The 17,482-nt window shown below is 35.0% G+C and overlaps 1 protein-coding gene across 1 annotated transcript in view; it reads left to right on the top strand.

Annotated features, from left to right (window-relative positions):
- The window catches only part of dpp6a (dipeptidyl-peptidase 6a), a 395,010-nt gene that overhangs the window by 290,662 nt on the left and 86,866 nt on the right, over positions 1-17,482 (top strand). The window contains exon 8 of the mRNA XM_030123482.1: positions 13,494-13,614. Within this exon, the coding sequence (XP_029979342.1) occupies positions 13,494-13,614 (121 nt within the window). The remainder of the gene's footprint in view (positions 1-13,493; positions 13,615-17,482) is intronic.

The following is a 17,482-nucleotide window of genomic DNA, read 5'->3' as shown; positions in this document are numbered from 1 at the left end:
CAAAAAATAAAAGTTACACCCAAAATAACCTCGAACACTTAGACTTGGTGTGCTGTTAAGTTCCAGATTTGAGTGATTAATTATTTGGAGTTTGATGTCACAATTTATATATTTATTCATTTATGCATTTATTATTTTTTAACTTTTTTTTGAAGGGATAATATTCATGTGTGCATTAGATCATACTTTACACACACACGCACACACTGTACAGTTGCAGAAAAAATTATTTGACCACACTTGTTTTCTTCAAGTTCTTGTTCATTTTAATGCCTGGTAAAACTAGAGGTACATTTGTTTGGACAAATATAATGATAACAACAAAAATAGCTCATAAGAGTTTAATTTCAGAGCTGATATCTATCCATTTTTCATGGTTTTCTTGATAATAACCACAGTCACTTCAGTTCTTACATCAATATATGTGGCATTGTACTGACAAAAACAGTGCTTTCAGGCATTCCATGTTTTCTTTTCTGTCTGTTTTAGTCACATGATACACACAGGAGTTAGTACTGGATTGCATAACCATTGTTTTTGATGACTTTTGATGATATTTTTTTATTTTTTTTTATTTTTTTTGTCCTGTGACTGTACGTGATCAGTGAATGAAATTTAGGAAAATGCTGATTTTCACTGAAAAATGCAAAATGCAGTTGGTAATGTAGAGGAAAACTGACATTGGAAGTTATTCTCTTCCTTAACATCTTGATTAAATCTTTTACTTTCCCATAGAGGCGTGTGTGAATAAGGGCATACATAGCCCTATTTACACTGACAAACACAGCTGTCTGGCCACATGTTAAGCTATTTGTATGGGTAAAAAGTCAGTGCATTGAGGTAAAGCTTATTTTTGCACAGGCATTTGTGTGCAGAAGGGTGTTTTGAATGGAGGGCTGCTCTCTGTAGGCGGTAATCTTCAAATTGTGTCTGACATGCATTCACATATTCACAGTTTGGCTGCTCAGCCCCAGGAGGCCCAACCCTTGTATAGTATTCAACAGAGACTGTGCATTGGTTTTTTTTTCTAAGAAAGCAACAGGAGGAAACTTGGTCCAAAGCATGAATTATGGTTTGTGTGCAAATATGTCCTTAGGTGTTTTGCTTCTACACGAAAGCTTTTATAGAAGAAAAGGTAAAGTAGGAGAAAAATATCAGCCTGTCTCAAAGTTATGTTAACACTTTTGATGCATCATGGTCACAATTTGTAAATACGAAATACAATCTGAAGAAAAATGTTAGTGCACTGTTAGGGTTGCATAAAATGGTGTTTCTCTATCAGTATCGACATGTGTGCTGTTACGTCCCAGCCGAGGGGTTTACCAAGACGTACATAATGCGTTCTCTTTTGTCCCCTCCCAACTCCCAAGCACGAAGGCCAGTCCAGAACTGCAGTCCAATATTTTTATAATTAAATAACTCAAAGCGAGTTAGAGGAGGGCTCGGCTAAAACAACAAACAAAAAGTCTTCTTCAAAGTTCAAACTAAATTCCCTGATCAAAAATAAATGCAAGAAATAAAATACATGAAACTAACCTAAACTCCCTAAATGAAAAAGAGGAGAAAACAAAAGAGCCACCCTCCCCTACCAGAAAACTTGGACTGTTCAAAAAAAAAAAAAAAAAAAAAAAGGCACTATTTATGATTATTTATGATTTAACAAACTAAAACAGACACATGATGACTGACGATCAAAACACACACAGGATCCATGGTTTTGGGAGCTGGCAGGGAGCAAAGAAGAGGAGTTGCTGTTGGATCCAGGGTCATTTAACCCCTTTAGCCCTATCAGCCCGCCCGGCGGCCGAAAAAATTATATTACTATTCATCTACCATAAAAATATAATAAATCAGGAGAATGGATGTTTTTTTTCAACTTTTGCTCAAAGTTTAGACCCTAATGTTAATAAAAGTACATCAAAAGTGTATTTTAGTGCAAACTTTAATGTTAAAACATGATTTTTAATCTTTGTGGGGTGAAATATATGCTATTAAAAATCTCCGCCACGAACAATTAATTTATGCATATCATCGTCAATCCAGGCGAAAAAAAAAAAAAAACAGGCGAGGATAAAAAAATTCCAATTTCTCTTTTAGTTTGTTACAGTTTACTCAGGCATAGTAATAGATACAATATTTTAGACAATGGGAATAGATTCTGTGAGGTCTCTAAATGTCCATAGACACCAAGAACATCCATATTATTGTGAAGTAATTCTTCATTTACTTTGGGTATGTCTGTTTAGGCATTTTTCCCCTGAAAATATGGTCAAGGTTTAACAGGTTAAATATGGTGATCTATCTGGCTCCACCAATCCACTTCCTCCTGCAAGGGAAACAAAATGACGAAAGACGAACACAGCAGCAGCCCTACAGGTCTGGAAGGAAAAACACACACAATAACAGAAAATATATACAGATACACACAAATTATGACTCAGAATCATAACAGTGCATACTAAAGAGTTACTTCACAGGATGTGAATGTAGTGCACATATCTCAAACATTTTATTCTGCAACATTTTTGCTGTGTATGCAAAAGGAAAACTCATTTTTCAACTGCTCTACAAAAGAAGTCTGACTCTTTTAACATAATTTCTTTGAAAAAATAAAAAATAAACAAGTGGTGCCAGGCTTGTATTGTAGCTTATTTTGGCATCGATTCAGCTGATGTCATCATGTCTATGCGTGTGCTGACGTCAGCATATCAATTGTCTCTATATACATGGTGGGGAAGCAAAATTTACAATGACACTTAGACTTGGTGTGCTGTTAAGTTCCAGATTGAGTGATTAATTATTTGGAGTTTGATGTCACAATTTATATATTTATTCATTTATGCATTTATTATTTTTTTAACTTTTTTTAAGGGATAATATTCATGTGTGCATTAGATCATACTTTAAACACACACACACTGTACAGTCGCAGAAAAAAATATTAGACCACCCTTTGTTTTCTTCAAGTTCTTGTTCATTTTAATGCCTGGTACAACTAAAGGAGCATTTGTTTGGACAAATACAGGGTGAGTCAGAAAAAACGCTCTTTTCATTTAAAGAAAATGTACCACTGAAATAGAAATGCTTATTTTTCTTTTGATTATACAGTCATATTGATGTGGTTATTGAGCATGTCTGGCGATTGAATCATTGATTTATGGCATAGCATAACAGAGGGAATGTCCATTGTTTATTGTGCACCGAAATATCTGCCAACACAGTTTATGCCACCGTGAATGAAACTGAAATTGTCAACCATTACAGCATGTTTACTCGCCATCAAAATGTTTTGTCTCAACGAAGTCGTCCGGCACGACCTTCAACCTGGCTACCATTCAGATTGATGCAAATCTGTGCTCGTTGTCGCATCTCTAACACAGCTCTTCTCGCCATTCGTGTTCGTCGTAGGGCTTGGATTTCAGCCGTGATGCGATTTCGGAGTTCCTGAAGAGTTTGTGGAACAGTCTGATACACACGGTTTTTAAGATACCCCCACAAGAAAAAATCAAGGGGGGTCAAGTCTGGGGATCTAGGTGGCCACTCTCTCTCCTGACCCAAACAGACAACTCGATGAGGAAATAATACCTGCAATCGCTGTGGTCTTGCCATGATGAAAACTCCCCGGGCACTGTCATGTAGGCCTATGTCCTGAGTGTGAAAGCAAAGCCCCGACTCCTGTAATTGTTGTCAATTTCAAGTTTGTTCACTGTGGCATACATTGTGTTGGCAGGTATTTCAGTGCCCAATAAACAATGGACCTTCTCTCTCTTATGCAATGCAATAAATCTATGACTACATCACCAGACATGCTCAATAACCACATCAATATGACTGTATGGTCAAAAGAAAAATCAGTGTTTCCGTTTTAGCAGTACAATTTCTTTAAATGGAAAGAGTGTTTTTTCTGACTCACCCTGTAAACTGATAACAAAAAAAAAAGTAGCTCACAAGAGTTTAATTTAAGAGGTGATATTTAGCCATTTTCCATGGTTTTGGGGGGAAAGTTACGACTCAAAAAATAAAGTTACACCAAAAATAACCTCAAACACTTAGACTTGGTGTGCTGTTAAGTTCCAGATTGAGTGATTAACCCTTTCATGCATGAATTATGAGAACCATAATCAAGATTTTTTTTTTTTTTCCTGAGTTTTTATTCCTCTTTAGGCATAAAAAAAAGTGATTTAATTTTTTTTGTCAACTTATTTTTCATGGAGTTACAAAAATTTCCACTCACCTGGACATCGTGCATTTAATTTTAGAAGCAAAGAAATATGAATTTATTGATATACCGTGTGAGAACTATGAAATAAAAGCATTTTTAATGCTGCTAATTTGATGTTTTCTAACATTTTAACATACTCTAACACTATTTATTACTGACTTCATGGAGATGATATGTAAAAAAAAAACAAACCCAAAATTTAAAAAAAACTGTTAATTACAGTCTAATCACAATTACCTTTTTTTTTTTTTTTTTTACACTCAAACATGTTATTGCAGATCACGTTTATCTACAACAGCAAAGTTACAGTAATGGTATGAATTGCAGTGTATGGGATGATGCATAGGCATCCACTGTGTTCAGTGATATGGAACTAAAACAACAAAATCCATGAAAATACGATAGAAAAGGTGTAGAATAGCTGTCCACTGTAGTGACCACTATGCATGAAAGGGTTAATTATTTGGAGTTTGATGTCACAATTTATATATTTATGCATTTATTATTTTTAACTTTTTTTTAAGGGATAATATTCATGTGTGCATTAGATCATACTTTACACACACACACGCACACACACTGTACAGTCGCGGAAAAAATTATTAGACCACCCCTTGTTTTCTTCAAGTTCTTGTTCATTTTAATGCCTGGTAAAACTAAAGGAGCATTTGTTTGGACAAATATAATGATAACAACAAAAATAGCTCATAAAAGTTTAATTTCAGAGCTGATATCTATCCATTTTCCATGTTTTCTTGATAATAACCACAATCACTTCAGTTCTTACATCAATGTTTATGGCATTGTACTGACAAAAACAGTGCTTTTAGACATTTCATGTTTTCTTTTCTGTCTGTTTTAGTCACATGATACACACAGGAGTTAGCACTGGATTGCATAGCCGTTGTTTTTGCTGACTTTTGATGGTCTGTTTTGTTTTTTTGTTTTTTTTTCTGTGACTGTACGTGATCAGTGAATGAAATATAGGAAAATGCTGATTTTCACTGAAAAATGCAAAATGCAGAGGATAAATCAGTTGTAGAGGAAAACTGACATTGGATGTCTGTCCTTAAATAATTTATATTTTGTAGAAGGAAAAAAAAGTTATATTCCTCTAGTTTATTTTACACAGAAATGCTTCCTATGAAAACCACCCCTTTAGTACCGTGTGAAGACGGGTGATGTCCAAAATTACCTTTTCAAAGGATTGAGTCAAGGTCAAGGTTACTTTATTTATACCCGTAGGTAGATTTGTTTTGCAGTCTAGGTGATTGCCTTGGCATTACAACAACACATACATTGAACATGCAAGACAGGCACTTGATCACGCTTACAGACAGGACAAAAAGTGCTCAGTGTTCCACCATTTATCGGTATAGCAGCATGGATAAGTAAATAAAATAGGTAAGATCAAATAAGTAAAAACAAGATGCAATAAAAACCAGAAAAGATAAAAACAATCTGGGATAAAAACCAGAATAAGAACATACAATTAAAAGATTTAAAAAATTTGAAGTCGAAATATTTTTTAATGGTTGAAGAATAACTTTTTCCTCATTAAGCATCTTATCCAAAGCAGACATAAGTAGTCTCTCCAGAGTTTGTCTAATCTGCTCCACTTATTCTCAGGATAAATGTGGATCCCAGCCATCATTGGCAGTGTTCTACCTTCCTTCAGAGAACGGGGCCAGGTCTTCTCTCTGTGCTGCGACCTAGATTAGCTTCTATACAGGGACTCCATCTGCACTGAAAGTGGCACGAAACCACACGGGCCTCCGACTCGTATCGTCTCAAGACAAACTAATTTTGACAGATTGTGAAGGACTTTTAAATGGATGCAGGAAAGTTTTCTAAAGTCTATATCGCTAATGCTAATTTAGTGGCAGCTCCCAAATGAATTTTTCTCTATATTTAACCTTTCTTAAGTAATTTATCACCATTTATCGCAATATTATCCTCTGTATTTTGAGTTTGTTTTTTGTTTTTTTTGCGTAAATCATGTGTTCTTCTATATTTAATTCATTGATCATGTCAATGTTTGTAAAAGCTTAGAGTAAATTCAAAGGCTATTATATCAAAAACACAGAAAACTCAAGAAAAAGTGACTTTATCAGTAAATTATATCATTAACTCTTTCAATGCCATGGGCCGATTAAATCGGCTTTATGAATACAACCTTTAAAGTGCCACGGGCCGATCAGATCGGCTTTGGAGAACACGCCATATTTGTGGACAAACAAACCATCCACCCCATTTCTTTCTCACATTTCGATGACGTTCTTTCTGTGTCCCCCTTTTGAGACCAGACGGGAATTTGAGGTCACGCTACCGAATAAATTATGCAAATTACGATCAATAATGAATCGGCTGCGTCCGGTGCGTTTTGAATCTAAGTAGCAATCGGTCGGATGTTACCGAGCGGTTTTTGACCAAGGAAGAGCTCGCGTTTCGTTTTCTGCTTGGGAAATTTTATGAATGAATTTATGAATGAAATCATATGCAAATTAGATGGCCATTTTGTAGTAATATCGTAAACACAGCGATCTGTCAAAACAGTCCCATCTGCTCGAAAATGAGTTCTGATGACGATTCAGACTTCGATTATAAAAACGACGCGAAATACTGAAAAACGGCCAAATTCTGTGGCACTTTTAAGGCTTATTAGCCCCTTAACTGTCTGGCACCGAAAGAGTTAAAACCTGTTTAACCCTGACCATATTTTCAGGGGAAAAATGCCTAAACAGACATACCCAAAGTAAATGAAGAATTACTTCACAATAATAAGGTTCATATGGATGTTCTTGGTGTCTATGGACATTTAGAGACCTCACAGAATCTATTCCCATTGTCTAAAATATTATATCTATTACTATGCCTGAATAAACTGTAACAAACTAAAAGAGAAATTAGAATTTTTTATCCTCGCCTGTTTTTTTTTTCGGCTGGATCGACGATGATATGCATAAATTAATTGTTTGTTTCAGAGATTTTTAATAGCGTATGCTGTATTTCACCCCACAACGATTAAAAATCATGTTTGAACATTAAAGTTTGCACTAAAATACACTTTTGATGTACTTTTATTAACATTAGGGTCTAAACTTTGAACAAAAGTTGAAAAAAAACATTAATTGTCCTGATTTATTATATTTTTATAGTAGATGAATATTAATATAATTTTTCAGGCCCACGGGCGGGCTGATAGGGATAAAGGAGATTTATTAAGTGAACATAAACCAAGTGTCTCCATCCACTGTCATTGGTCAAATTCCATGTTTTTTTTTGTTTTGTTTTTTTTTTCAGTTAAGTTTTCATTGAAATTTTATAAACACATAGTCACCAAAAACACTGCATTCACATTATTCAGTCCTTTTGCCATTCCTGGTTCTGTAATCAGTCCGTTTATTCCATTTTTGCCCATTTGTGCTTCTTATAGTTGCAGTTTATGAGGTATTTTTTCCATTGCATATATTTGTTCAGTAATTGTGATCGGTTGGTCCTTTGTTGGTGGTTCTGTCTTTCCCCAGTTCCTTGCAATAGCTTTTTTGCAAACCACTAAAAGTATCTCAACCAAGTATGTGTTGTTTCCCGCTACTTTCTTTTTTTTTTCATGTTTGCACGTAATCAGAAGCTGCCATATACCTTTATGACCCTTTTATGTGACATGTTATTGTAACTGCTGAATCCACTAGGCATAAATTCTGCTTTTACTGATATCTGAGCTTCATTTGAGAGGGGAGGGTCTAAATTAATTTATTAACGTCGTTAATGTTGCTGTTAATCATCGACATATGCCAGGCTGCAAAAATCCAATAATATTTAATCAAATTTTTACGTAGTATTTTGAAAAACAAAACAAAACATATTTTGTGTTTTTTGCATCAAAAAATATAGTGACATCATGATGAAAAGAGATCGTTTAAAGGGTTAAAAAAATGTAAAATGAATGATTATTTGATATGTATGATTAGGGCTGACCTTGATTTACAAAAAATAAAATCAAATTAGAGCAGAAAAATAAATCAATACATAATATTTAATAGTTTGATTTATAGGTGTGCCATTTTTGCACACTTGGTGACAGACGCTAATATTTTTCAACATTTGACCTAGCACCAAAAATAATAATGCGAATTAACCAATGTTGGAGTTAATCATTGACATATGCCAGGCTGAAAAAATCAAATAATATGTGATCCACTTTTTATGTAGTATATTGAAAAAAAAAAAATTTTTGTGTGTTTTTTGCATCCAAAAAAATGGTTTGTTTACATTACAAACACGGCATTTAAAGGGTTAAAAAATGTGACAATTATTGAGTATTTGGTATTTTTATTTACAGCTCAAGTTGATGAAATAGACAAAAGTGTAAAAGAATTAAAAACAAACTGTATGAAAATTTTTTTGACATTATTCCACAAGTGTGCCAAAACGGCACACTTGGTGCTTAGTAAGGGCCTTGTTGGATGGGATACCAGAGGGTTAAATAAAATACTTAAACTAGAAGCACTCGGAGAGCGCAGACCTCCGCCAAGGCTGATCAGTGCCCCCGTGGGCCCCCCCACCCCCGATCACCACCAAAATTTAATCATTTCTTCCTTATCCCATTTCCAACAAACCCTGAAAATTTCATCCAAATCTGTCCATAACTTTTTGAGTTATGTTGCACACTAACGGACAGACAAACAAACAAACAGACAGACAAACAAACAAACAAACCCTGGCAAAAACATAACCTCCTTGGCGGAGGTAATTAATCTGTGTGATGTAATTATTAACCGTAACTTAACAAAAACTCACGAAACAAAAACTACTAACACAAGATGGTGGTGGGCAAGGGATCCGCCGCAACGTATAAAGGAATCAGGCGGGAACAGCAGGACAGCTAGAGTACAGAATTTCTTGCTTTACATCTTCCGATCATTTCAACTGCTTAAAGTGAATATTTATAAGAGAATAATTCACAAACTGATACCGTGATACCGGCTCGAGGCCAAGAGATTCCATAATCCTTGAGATACTGAGCGAACCTTTTTTCTGTAATAGTCTGAGATTGATTTCAGCATGGCATTAAGGCTGTAACATTTTAAAATTCTAGCCTCAAGAGCCGCCCGGCCCCGCCCCTCCACGCTCACCGTGGGTGCTGATGATCTATTATGCTCTGTAATGAAAGAGTTGACCTTCAGTTATCTGGAAAGCCCCGCAGGCCTTTCCCAACAGGGCACACAATGCAGAGGAGAGCGTCAAAGTCAAAACCTGCTCCTCAGGTTCATCGTCTTATTAGAAATTGAAATGGATTCTTTCTGCTCTTTTTTGCTTTTTGGCAAATCCGTTGATCTGGTCAAATAAAAAGGTGCTGTTGCCTATATTTGATCTCTAGTGTGTGGTTGGTGAATAAACATGTCAGTGTGTGCTTCAACTGTGGAGATGATTTTAGCTGCGATAGCCTGACTTTTAACTCACCTTAATCTCCCACCTGTTGTGTAAAGTGTCATCATGTGCATGGTGATAGTACTAATAATGATGAATCAGCTTTTTTCCTGTTGGGAATTCTCTGCAGACAGACTTCAGTTCAGGGTCAGTTACAGATCTGAGGTTCCAGAGCAGGGGTGTCAAACTCATTTAAGTTCAGGGGCCCCATTCAGCCCAATATGATCTCAAGTGGGCAAAACCATTACAATAATAACAGTGGAAAAAAGTAAAATTACATTATAATTAGTAGGCCTGTAACGGTACACGTACCAAACTGTTTCGGTACACACCTGTTCGGTTCGGTACACAGCTGTACCGAAACGGCACAGAGTGTTGAGAAAAAGAAAAAGGAACGAAAGACGTTGTTTGATGCGTAACTTTAAATCCATGCAAGTTCCACACGGACATATTGAAGAATGCACACATTGACCCAAAATATGAAATAGCTGCTGATATAAGGTAAAAAAAAAACAAAAAAAAAAAAAACAAATATGATGTGAACCTGGAAGGAAGAGACTGAAGACCCTCCACCATCAGTCCAGTCCAGTTTGGATCAGTTCAGGTTCAGGTGAAAGACAACAACGAGGAAAGAGACGTTAAGGCGGACGTTGTTTGGCCCCTAAGAACTACGGTAGTTCTAAAACACACTAGCTCTGTCTGTCTGTCTGTCTGTCTCTCTCTCACACACGCTGTGTAACAGAGGAATAGAACCCGTAGTTGGACGTTGAAAGTATATAAAGTTTCACTTTCGTTTCATGCCAGTGTTTGTTATGTTAGTTATGGACCCCCCCACCCCCACCCCCCGGCTCCGACCAAAAAAAAAAAAAAAATCCCCCCAACAAATTGCACCCTACACGCACACGTACACAAAGTGTCCCTAAAGAGTTTGTTATCTGTCTTAAAATAAATAATTAGGTTAATTTTTTATTGTCAAAGTTGCTCTTCAGTTTGTTTAAACAGAATACCAGTTTGTCCTCTTGTTAATGTTGCACTTCATGTGGAATTTTTTTGGTATTTTTATGCAGAATGTGAACTGACAGAACTGTGATTAGATTTTTATTGTTTGTTCAAAACTACCTGTCAGGGAAAAGTGTTATACTAATGTTTAAAATACATTTAGTAATATTGATCATTTATTTTATTTTCTATTTGATTTGTAGCAACAGAATTATATTCCTGTTTTTCTATTTTCAAATTTTTCGAAAAACTGGGGGAAAATTTTTCAAAAATTCATAAATGCATTAATAGACATTTTGAGGGGTTTTCTTTCTTCCCGTACCGAACCAAAAAAAACGAACCATGGCTTTGAAAACTGAAAACATACCGAACCGAAAATTTTGTGTACCGTTACAGGCCTAATAATTAAGGATGCACCGATACCACAGGTACTTACATTTGATTACTTGCCAATACTGAGTAGGGATATGAGTACTTAATTATACCATTCCAGTTCTTAGTTCCTTTTGTAAATGTGCTTTATTGTCGTTGTCATTAGTCTGACTGGAACAAAGTGCTGCTACTGACATTTAATGTGTTGGAATGAGCGTTTGTCAATCAATCCACCAGGGGGCGCTGCTCTGAATTAACCATACTGGACAAATACCATGAAGAAAAGTAATTTTTTTTTTTTAAGAAAAAGAAAGTCAGTAATAATAAAGATGGAGACAACAGAGGTAACACCAATATGAATACTAATGTTGATATTGATGAGGGTAGTTGTCATAAATCTGTTAGTAGCTTTTCTCTAACTCACACAGTCGCTCTTTGAAAACATCCTCTACCTCCACGGTTTCCGGTGGTATTCTCCATCTGGGTACACGTCTGTGAGCACCTGGAAAACGGATGGAATGCATGCAGAGGACGGACAGAACGTTGCGTCTATATCCATCTGTGTCTTTAACATTACTTGCAGTCAGCATTACTTTTATCACCGTCATTTATTTTGAAAAATCTCCACACTGCTGACATTACTCCTCCGCCGCATACCTGCTGGACTTAACTGCAAATGTCACGCTGCCGTAAGTGGTAGCGATCCTGTTGTATTGGAGTACTTCTATGAGTACGAGTACAAGTACACACATTGAGTATCGGACCCAATACCTGATACTGGTATCGGTATCGGTGCATCCCTAAATATAATAATGTTTCCATCTACAAAGTTTCATTAAAAATGTGAATAACATGAACAACCTGAAATATCTTAAGAACTATAAGTGCAATTTTACCAATGTTATGCTTCTGTTTATCATTTACACATGTAAATTACAACTGGCAGATCACAGTGGATCTACAAATACACCAAACATTTAGTAACAGGCAGAATATTGGTAAAAATGCACTGATTTCTCTGAACTGACTTCTCCTGAGACCTAGTAAGTAAAAGTTTGGGCATTTTTACATTAATTAATTATGTTGATTGGAGACAGCATGATGCAACAGTTTTCTCAGACACTTCATTTATTTATTTATTTATGGAATGTCCTTTGCAGTGGACTTTTTTGTTTGTTTGTTTGTTTTTTTTTTTGAGAAAAGCTGTCCACTACAGAGAACAAAAATGCATTGCTTTGTCTTAGGAGGTAAAGACATTTCACTTTGTTCATATTTTTTCAGATTATTCACATTTTTTTGTTAAAGGATAGTTTCTAAATGTAAATATTTTCATGTAATTTTACCTTCTATACTTCAAAAAAAAGAGAAAAATTTGGTTGTTATGATAGTATTTTACAGATCTGATCCACTTTAGATTAAACTGGTCTGTATGTGGAACCTGAACTAAAATGATTTTGACTTCCTTGATTGTTTATTTCTTCCGTGTTATTTTTGCATTTCACAAATTCATTTCTTGGGCCGGACTGGATCCTTTGGCGGTCCGGTTTTGGCCCACGAGCCGCATGTTTGACACCTTGTTGAGCCGCATTCTGTAATAAATTCCCATTATGTAATAAAAGTTCAAAATGTAATCAGAATGTCATGTCATCAAGTAATAAAGCCGCATTATGTAATAAACTGACGCATTTTGTAATAAACTACCTCAATGCATTATGTAGTAAATTGTTTCGCATTATGTAGTAAGTTATTACAATTTGAGAAATGTATTACAAAATGCACTTGACACATTTTTATTTTCAGGAAAATGTCATGTGCTAAATTAATTTTTAAACTGTGTGGTTAAAATTCTGATTACATTACCTGTAGCTCCTGTGACTAATTTCTTCTAAATGGCTCTGAAATTATATTCATTTAGATTGTTATTACGTAATGAACCATGTTATTACATTTTTTTTTTAAATAATAATGTGTCAAGAGCATTTTGTAATAAATTTCTCAAATTGTAGTAACTTACTACATAATATGAAAAAATTTACTATATAATGCGTTGACGTTGTTTATTACAAAATGCGTCAGTTTATTACATAATGCGGTTTTATTACAAGATGACGTGGCATTTTTATTACATTTTGAACTTTTATTACATAATGGGAATTTATTACATAATGCGGCTCAACACACCTGTGTGGAATTTAGTTTCATGTTGCAGCAGAGTTTACAAGAGAGCTCATCCTGGTTTTCCAACTTTAAGGATTACGTCACTCATTCATTTCCCATACCTGTGAACATACTTTTGAAGGCTTGTGGTGGTGGTGGGGGGGTCTATCCCATCTGACACTCATGGGTTCATCCTGAGCAGGTTTCCAGTTCATCACAAAGCCGATTTTACACATTCACTATCACATTCACACCCAGTGGACATTTTATTGACTTTATTTTTTATGTTTTTTATTCTATTTCTGTGTTTCAGATCTTCATATTTGAGAACAACATCTACTTCCGCTCAAAGGTCGAGAGTCGCTCCATTCGTCTGGTCTCCACCGGCAAGGAGGGCGTCATCTTCAATGGACTCAGTGATTGGCTGTATGAAGGTAAGGGCAGAAAATAAAGTATCTATTTTAAAGTGAGAATAGCACCACCAGGAGTTGCTCTATGCCTAAAACTACCAGCGGAGTCATGACTTTGTTTGTTAATCGGCTCTTTTTTTTGGTCCTCTGGTCTGTTATTGAAGCATCTTTAAGGACACTAATTGCTTTGCATGGTCATTATTATAAATCAGTGCAAAAGACATTGAAATAAGGTATTAGAAAGAAACACTTATATTTTTTATGTGATTAATATCTTTATAGCTTTTTGTATCGCACACACTATTATATAAGACACTGTTAGATTAGTGTCAGGTCCCAAATGAATTTTTCTCTATATTTAACCTTTTCATAAGTGTTTTATCACCATTTATTATAATTTTATCCTCTTTATTTAGCTTTTTTCAGTGTAAATCATGTATTTCTCTATATTTAATTCACTGATCATGTAGAAGTTCATTAAAGCTCAGAGTAAATTCAAACGTTATTATATCAGAAACAGAGAAAACTGCAGAAAAAGTGACTGTCACTGATCAAACTTCACCTTTAAGTAATTTATCATCATTTATTATACTATTATCTTCTGAATTTAGCGATTTTCCAGTGTAAATAATGAATTTTCCTCTATTTAATTCACCGATCATGTAAATATTCATAAAAACTCAGATTAAAATTGAGGATTATTACCGTAAATTCCGAACTATAAACCAATACTTTTTTCCCATGCTTTAAACACTGCAGCTTATACTCCGACGCGGCTGATTTTCCCTTATTGCCTGCCACACCCCAGGGAAGAATCTGTCTATTGTTACCAGGTATGGAGGAATGGATAACATTAACAACTTCGCCTTTATAAAGTTAATATTAACACACACAAAAGGGGAACTTTTAAAGAAAAATAGTAAACCTTCAAATGTTAATATTGTTTCACAAATATACAAAACAAAACTCTGAATGAAAACACCCAATAAAGCTCTCCAGAGACCGTCATAAATTTAAAGCATCTCAGAATTAATGCGCACGTCGTGCGTAATGTTAAATGAAAAGGATATTACAACAGATGTAATTACTTGTTTTTAATCTTTATATTTTAAAAATAAATTAAAAGTCCTACTCTAACGAAAAACAAAAATTTGTTCACTTTCAAGTGTCTTTCAAGTCATTTTAAGTCCGTGAATCCACAGCCGGCGCAAAAGCAAGTCAATCCCCTATCGGCACGAATCCAAAGGAAACCCCGATAAGTCCACCGACAAAAAAAAAAAGAAAGAGAAAATGTGCTTTTATTACTATCCTTTTATTGCCTCGTTTTTTGTCTTTTGTTTTTTAATCATCATATTAACAATGAATCAACCTATAGATATGACAGCAAGCTCACACATATCAGACCCATTTACATACAGGGAATAATTTCATTTGAACTCAAAGAAAACCTTTATCCAATTACTGTCCAGTTTTGACACAATGAAAAAAAAGGTTCCACTCGGTCCCATAGACTCCCATAGAAGCCAGGCTTCGATGGGTAAATGCACTGACCAGAGATCGTATGAGGAAACAACGCAACGGAAATGTATGAGAAGTGAACAACATCAAGTCTGATGATTTGTGATAGAGCTGATTCTGAACGAACTCGTCTGTGAGATGAACGTGTTTTAACACGTGTAGTCAATGAAATGTCAACACAACCAAACATATTTAACCATTTAATTTTTGTAATGATAGGGGAAGCCGGGCTTCTCTTGCAGTCTATGAGAAATCGCCACTGGTGGACACCCGCGGCTTATAAACTGCCGCGGCTTACACGTGTACAAAATTGATTTTCTTTCTATATATTCAGGTGTGGTCTATAGTCCAGAATTTACTGTATATCAACAACAGAGAAAACTGAAGAAAAAGTGACTTTTTCAGTAAATTATATCATTAACTGAACATAAACTGTCCATCCACTGTCATTGATCCAACTCCATTGGTTTTACTGGTGAATCAGTGTTGTAGAAGATGACGGTGTTTCCACGGTAACTAAGGAGCCTCTGGACGTCCAAATCGGTCATATCAGATGACCATGAAAAGATGAATATCTGTATTTTACACTAATTATTGATAGGATTAATGGATCAACAGGTATTAAACAGTTACATCAGTAGATTGTTTAGGTTAAAGGTGGATGTTTAGGTCTTTATGGATTAATGTAGTTTACCACCATCAGAGTGTGAATGTGATAATGAATTAATAATGAATTACTAATATAAAGCATTTTGGGTGCCTTGAAAAATGCTGCAGAAATCTAATCCATTATTATTATAATTAATGTTGTAACTCTCAACTTATATTTAATAAATTTAAAGAATATTTAAGAATAAATAATGTGTAAGTCAATGCATGTGAAGTTTACCCAATAGAGGATATACAATCACGGAAAAAAATTATTAGACCATCAAAAGTCCCCAAAAATAATGGTTATGCAATCAAGTACTAACTCCTGTGTGTATCATGCGACTAAAACAGACAGAAAAGAAAACACGGAATGCCTAAAAGCACTGTTTTTGTCAGTACAATGCCATAGATATTGATGTAAGAACTGAAATGATTTTGGTTATTGTCAAGAAAACATGGAAAATGGATAGATATCAGCTCTGAAATTAAACTCTTATGAGCTATTTTTGTTGTTATCATTATATTTGTCCAAACAAATGTACCTTTAGTTGTACCAGGCATTAAAATGATTATGAAATTGAAGAAAACAAGGGGTGGTCTAATAATTTTTTCCATGACTGTAGGTATAAAAGCCTATCTATCTATCTATCTATCTATCTATCTATCTATCTATCTATCTATCTATCTATCTATCTATCTATCTATCTATCTATCTATCTATCTATCTATCTATCTATCTATCTATCTATCTAGGCTTCAGTATTTTATTAAAACTCTGTGATGCGCAATTAAAAAGCAGCTGTGAGTAAATTTGACCCTTTGGAGGTTTTCACATTATAGGCGCAGTTCATTCAAGTCAAAGAAAAAGTGGCTGAATGATGAGGCAAATAATCTAAGAGGAGAAATATTCTGACTAAACCAATATGTGAGGAGAGGTCATATTCATGCCCCGTCCACACTGATGTAGATATTTTGTAAAACAGATATTTTTTTCACTGTTTGTCTGCATGAATACAACATTTCAAGCAACAAAAACTGAGATTTTGAGTTGAAATCGAAGCTTTATAAAAACTGAATTGTGTGTATCTGTGTGGGAAAACTAAGAGATTAGATAATAATAGCACCACATCTCATTATACACTTGTGTATTGTCGCTTTGTGTAGCAATGGAGCCATTTTTCTGCAGGCAGATGTAGACCGAGAAACACTTAAAACACTATCTGGATGTACTGCATTACATGGGAAACATTTCCTGGAACGAGATTGCGAAAACAGATTTATCAATACAAAAGATTGAAGAGCCTAGCTGTGAATGCACTTAGCACTTACAAAGTTATACAATCCTAATTATGTGCTCAACCTTAAGAACAACATAAGTGTCTGATGCACATTCCTAAAGGAGACAGACGCAGATAGTTTAAGTCGAGTATGTCTATGAACCTTGGACATCTTGTGTGCACATCCAGATGGTGAACAGAGTACAAGGTAAAGTGTGCAGAGTGCAGCACAGTATGACTGCAACTACGGATGTAACGATATGAAAATTTCATATCGTGGTTATTGTGACCAAAATTATCACGGTTATCATTATTATCACGGTATTGTTGAAATTGGGCTCAAAATGTTCAAAAAGTACTAATACACACAGTGAAATAATTTAACCAAGTTGTATTTTGAAAAAATAATAATAATAATAATAATTGGCACAATGTACCTTCTGTTG

This window comes from Sphaeramia orbicularis, chromosome 20 (genome assembly GCF_902148855.1).
Source record: "Sphaeramia orbicularis chromosome 20, fSphaOr1.1, whole genome shotgun sequence".
NCBI classification, from domain to species: domain Eukaryota; kingdom Metazoa; phylum Chordata; class Actinopteri; order Kurtiformes; family Apogonidae; genus Sphaeramia; species Sphaeramia orbicularis.
Note: the sequence above shows the minus strand (reverse complement) of the source record. Positions and strands in the feature narration are given on the sequence as shown.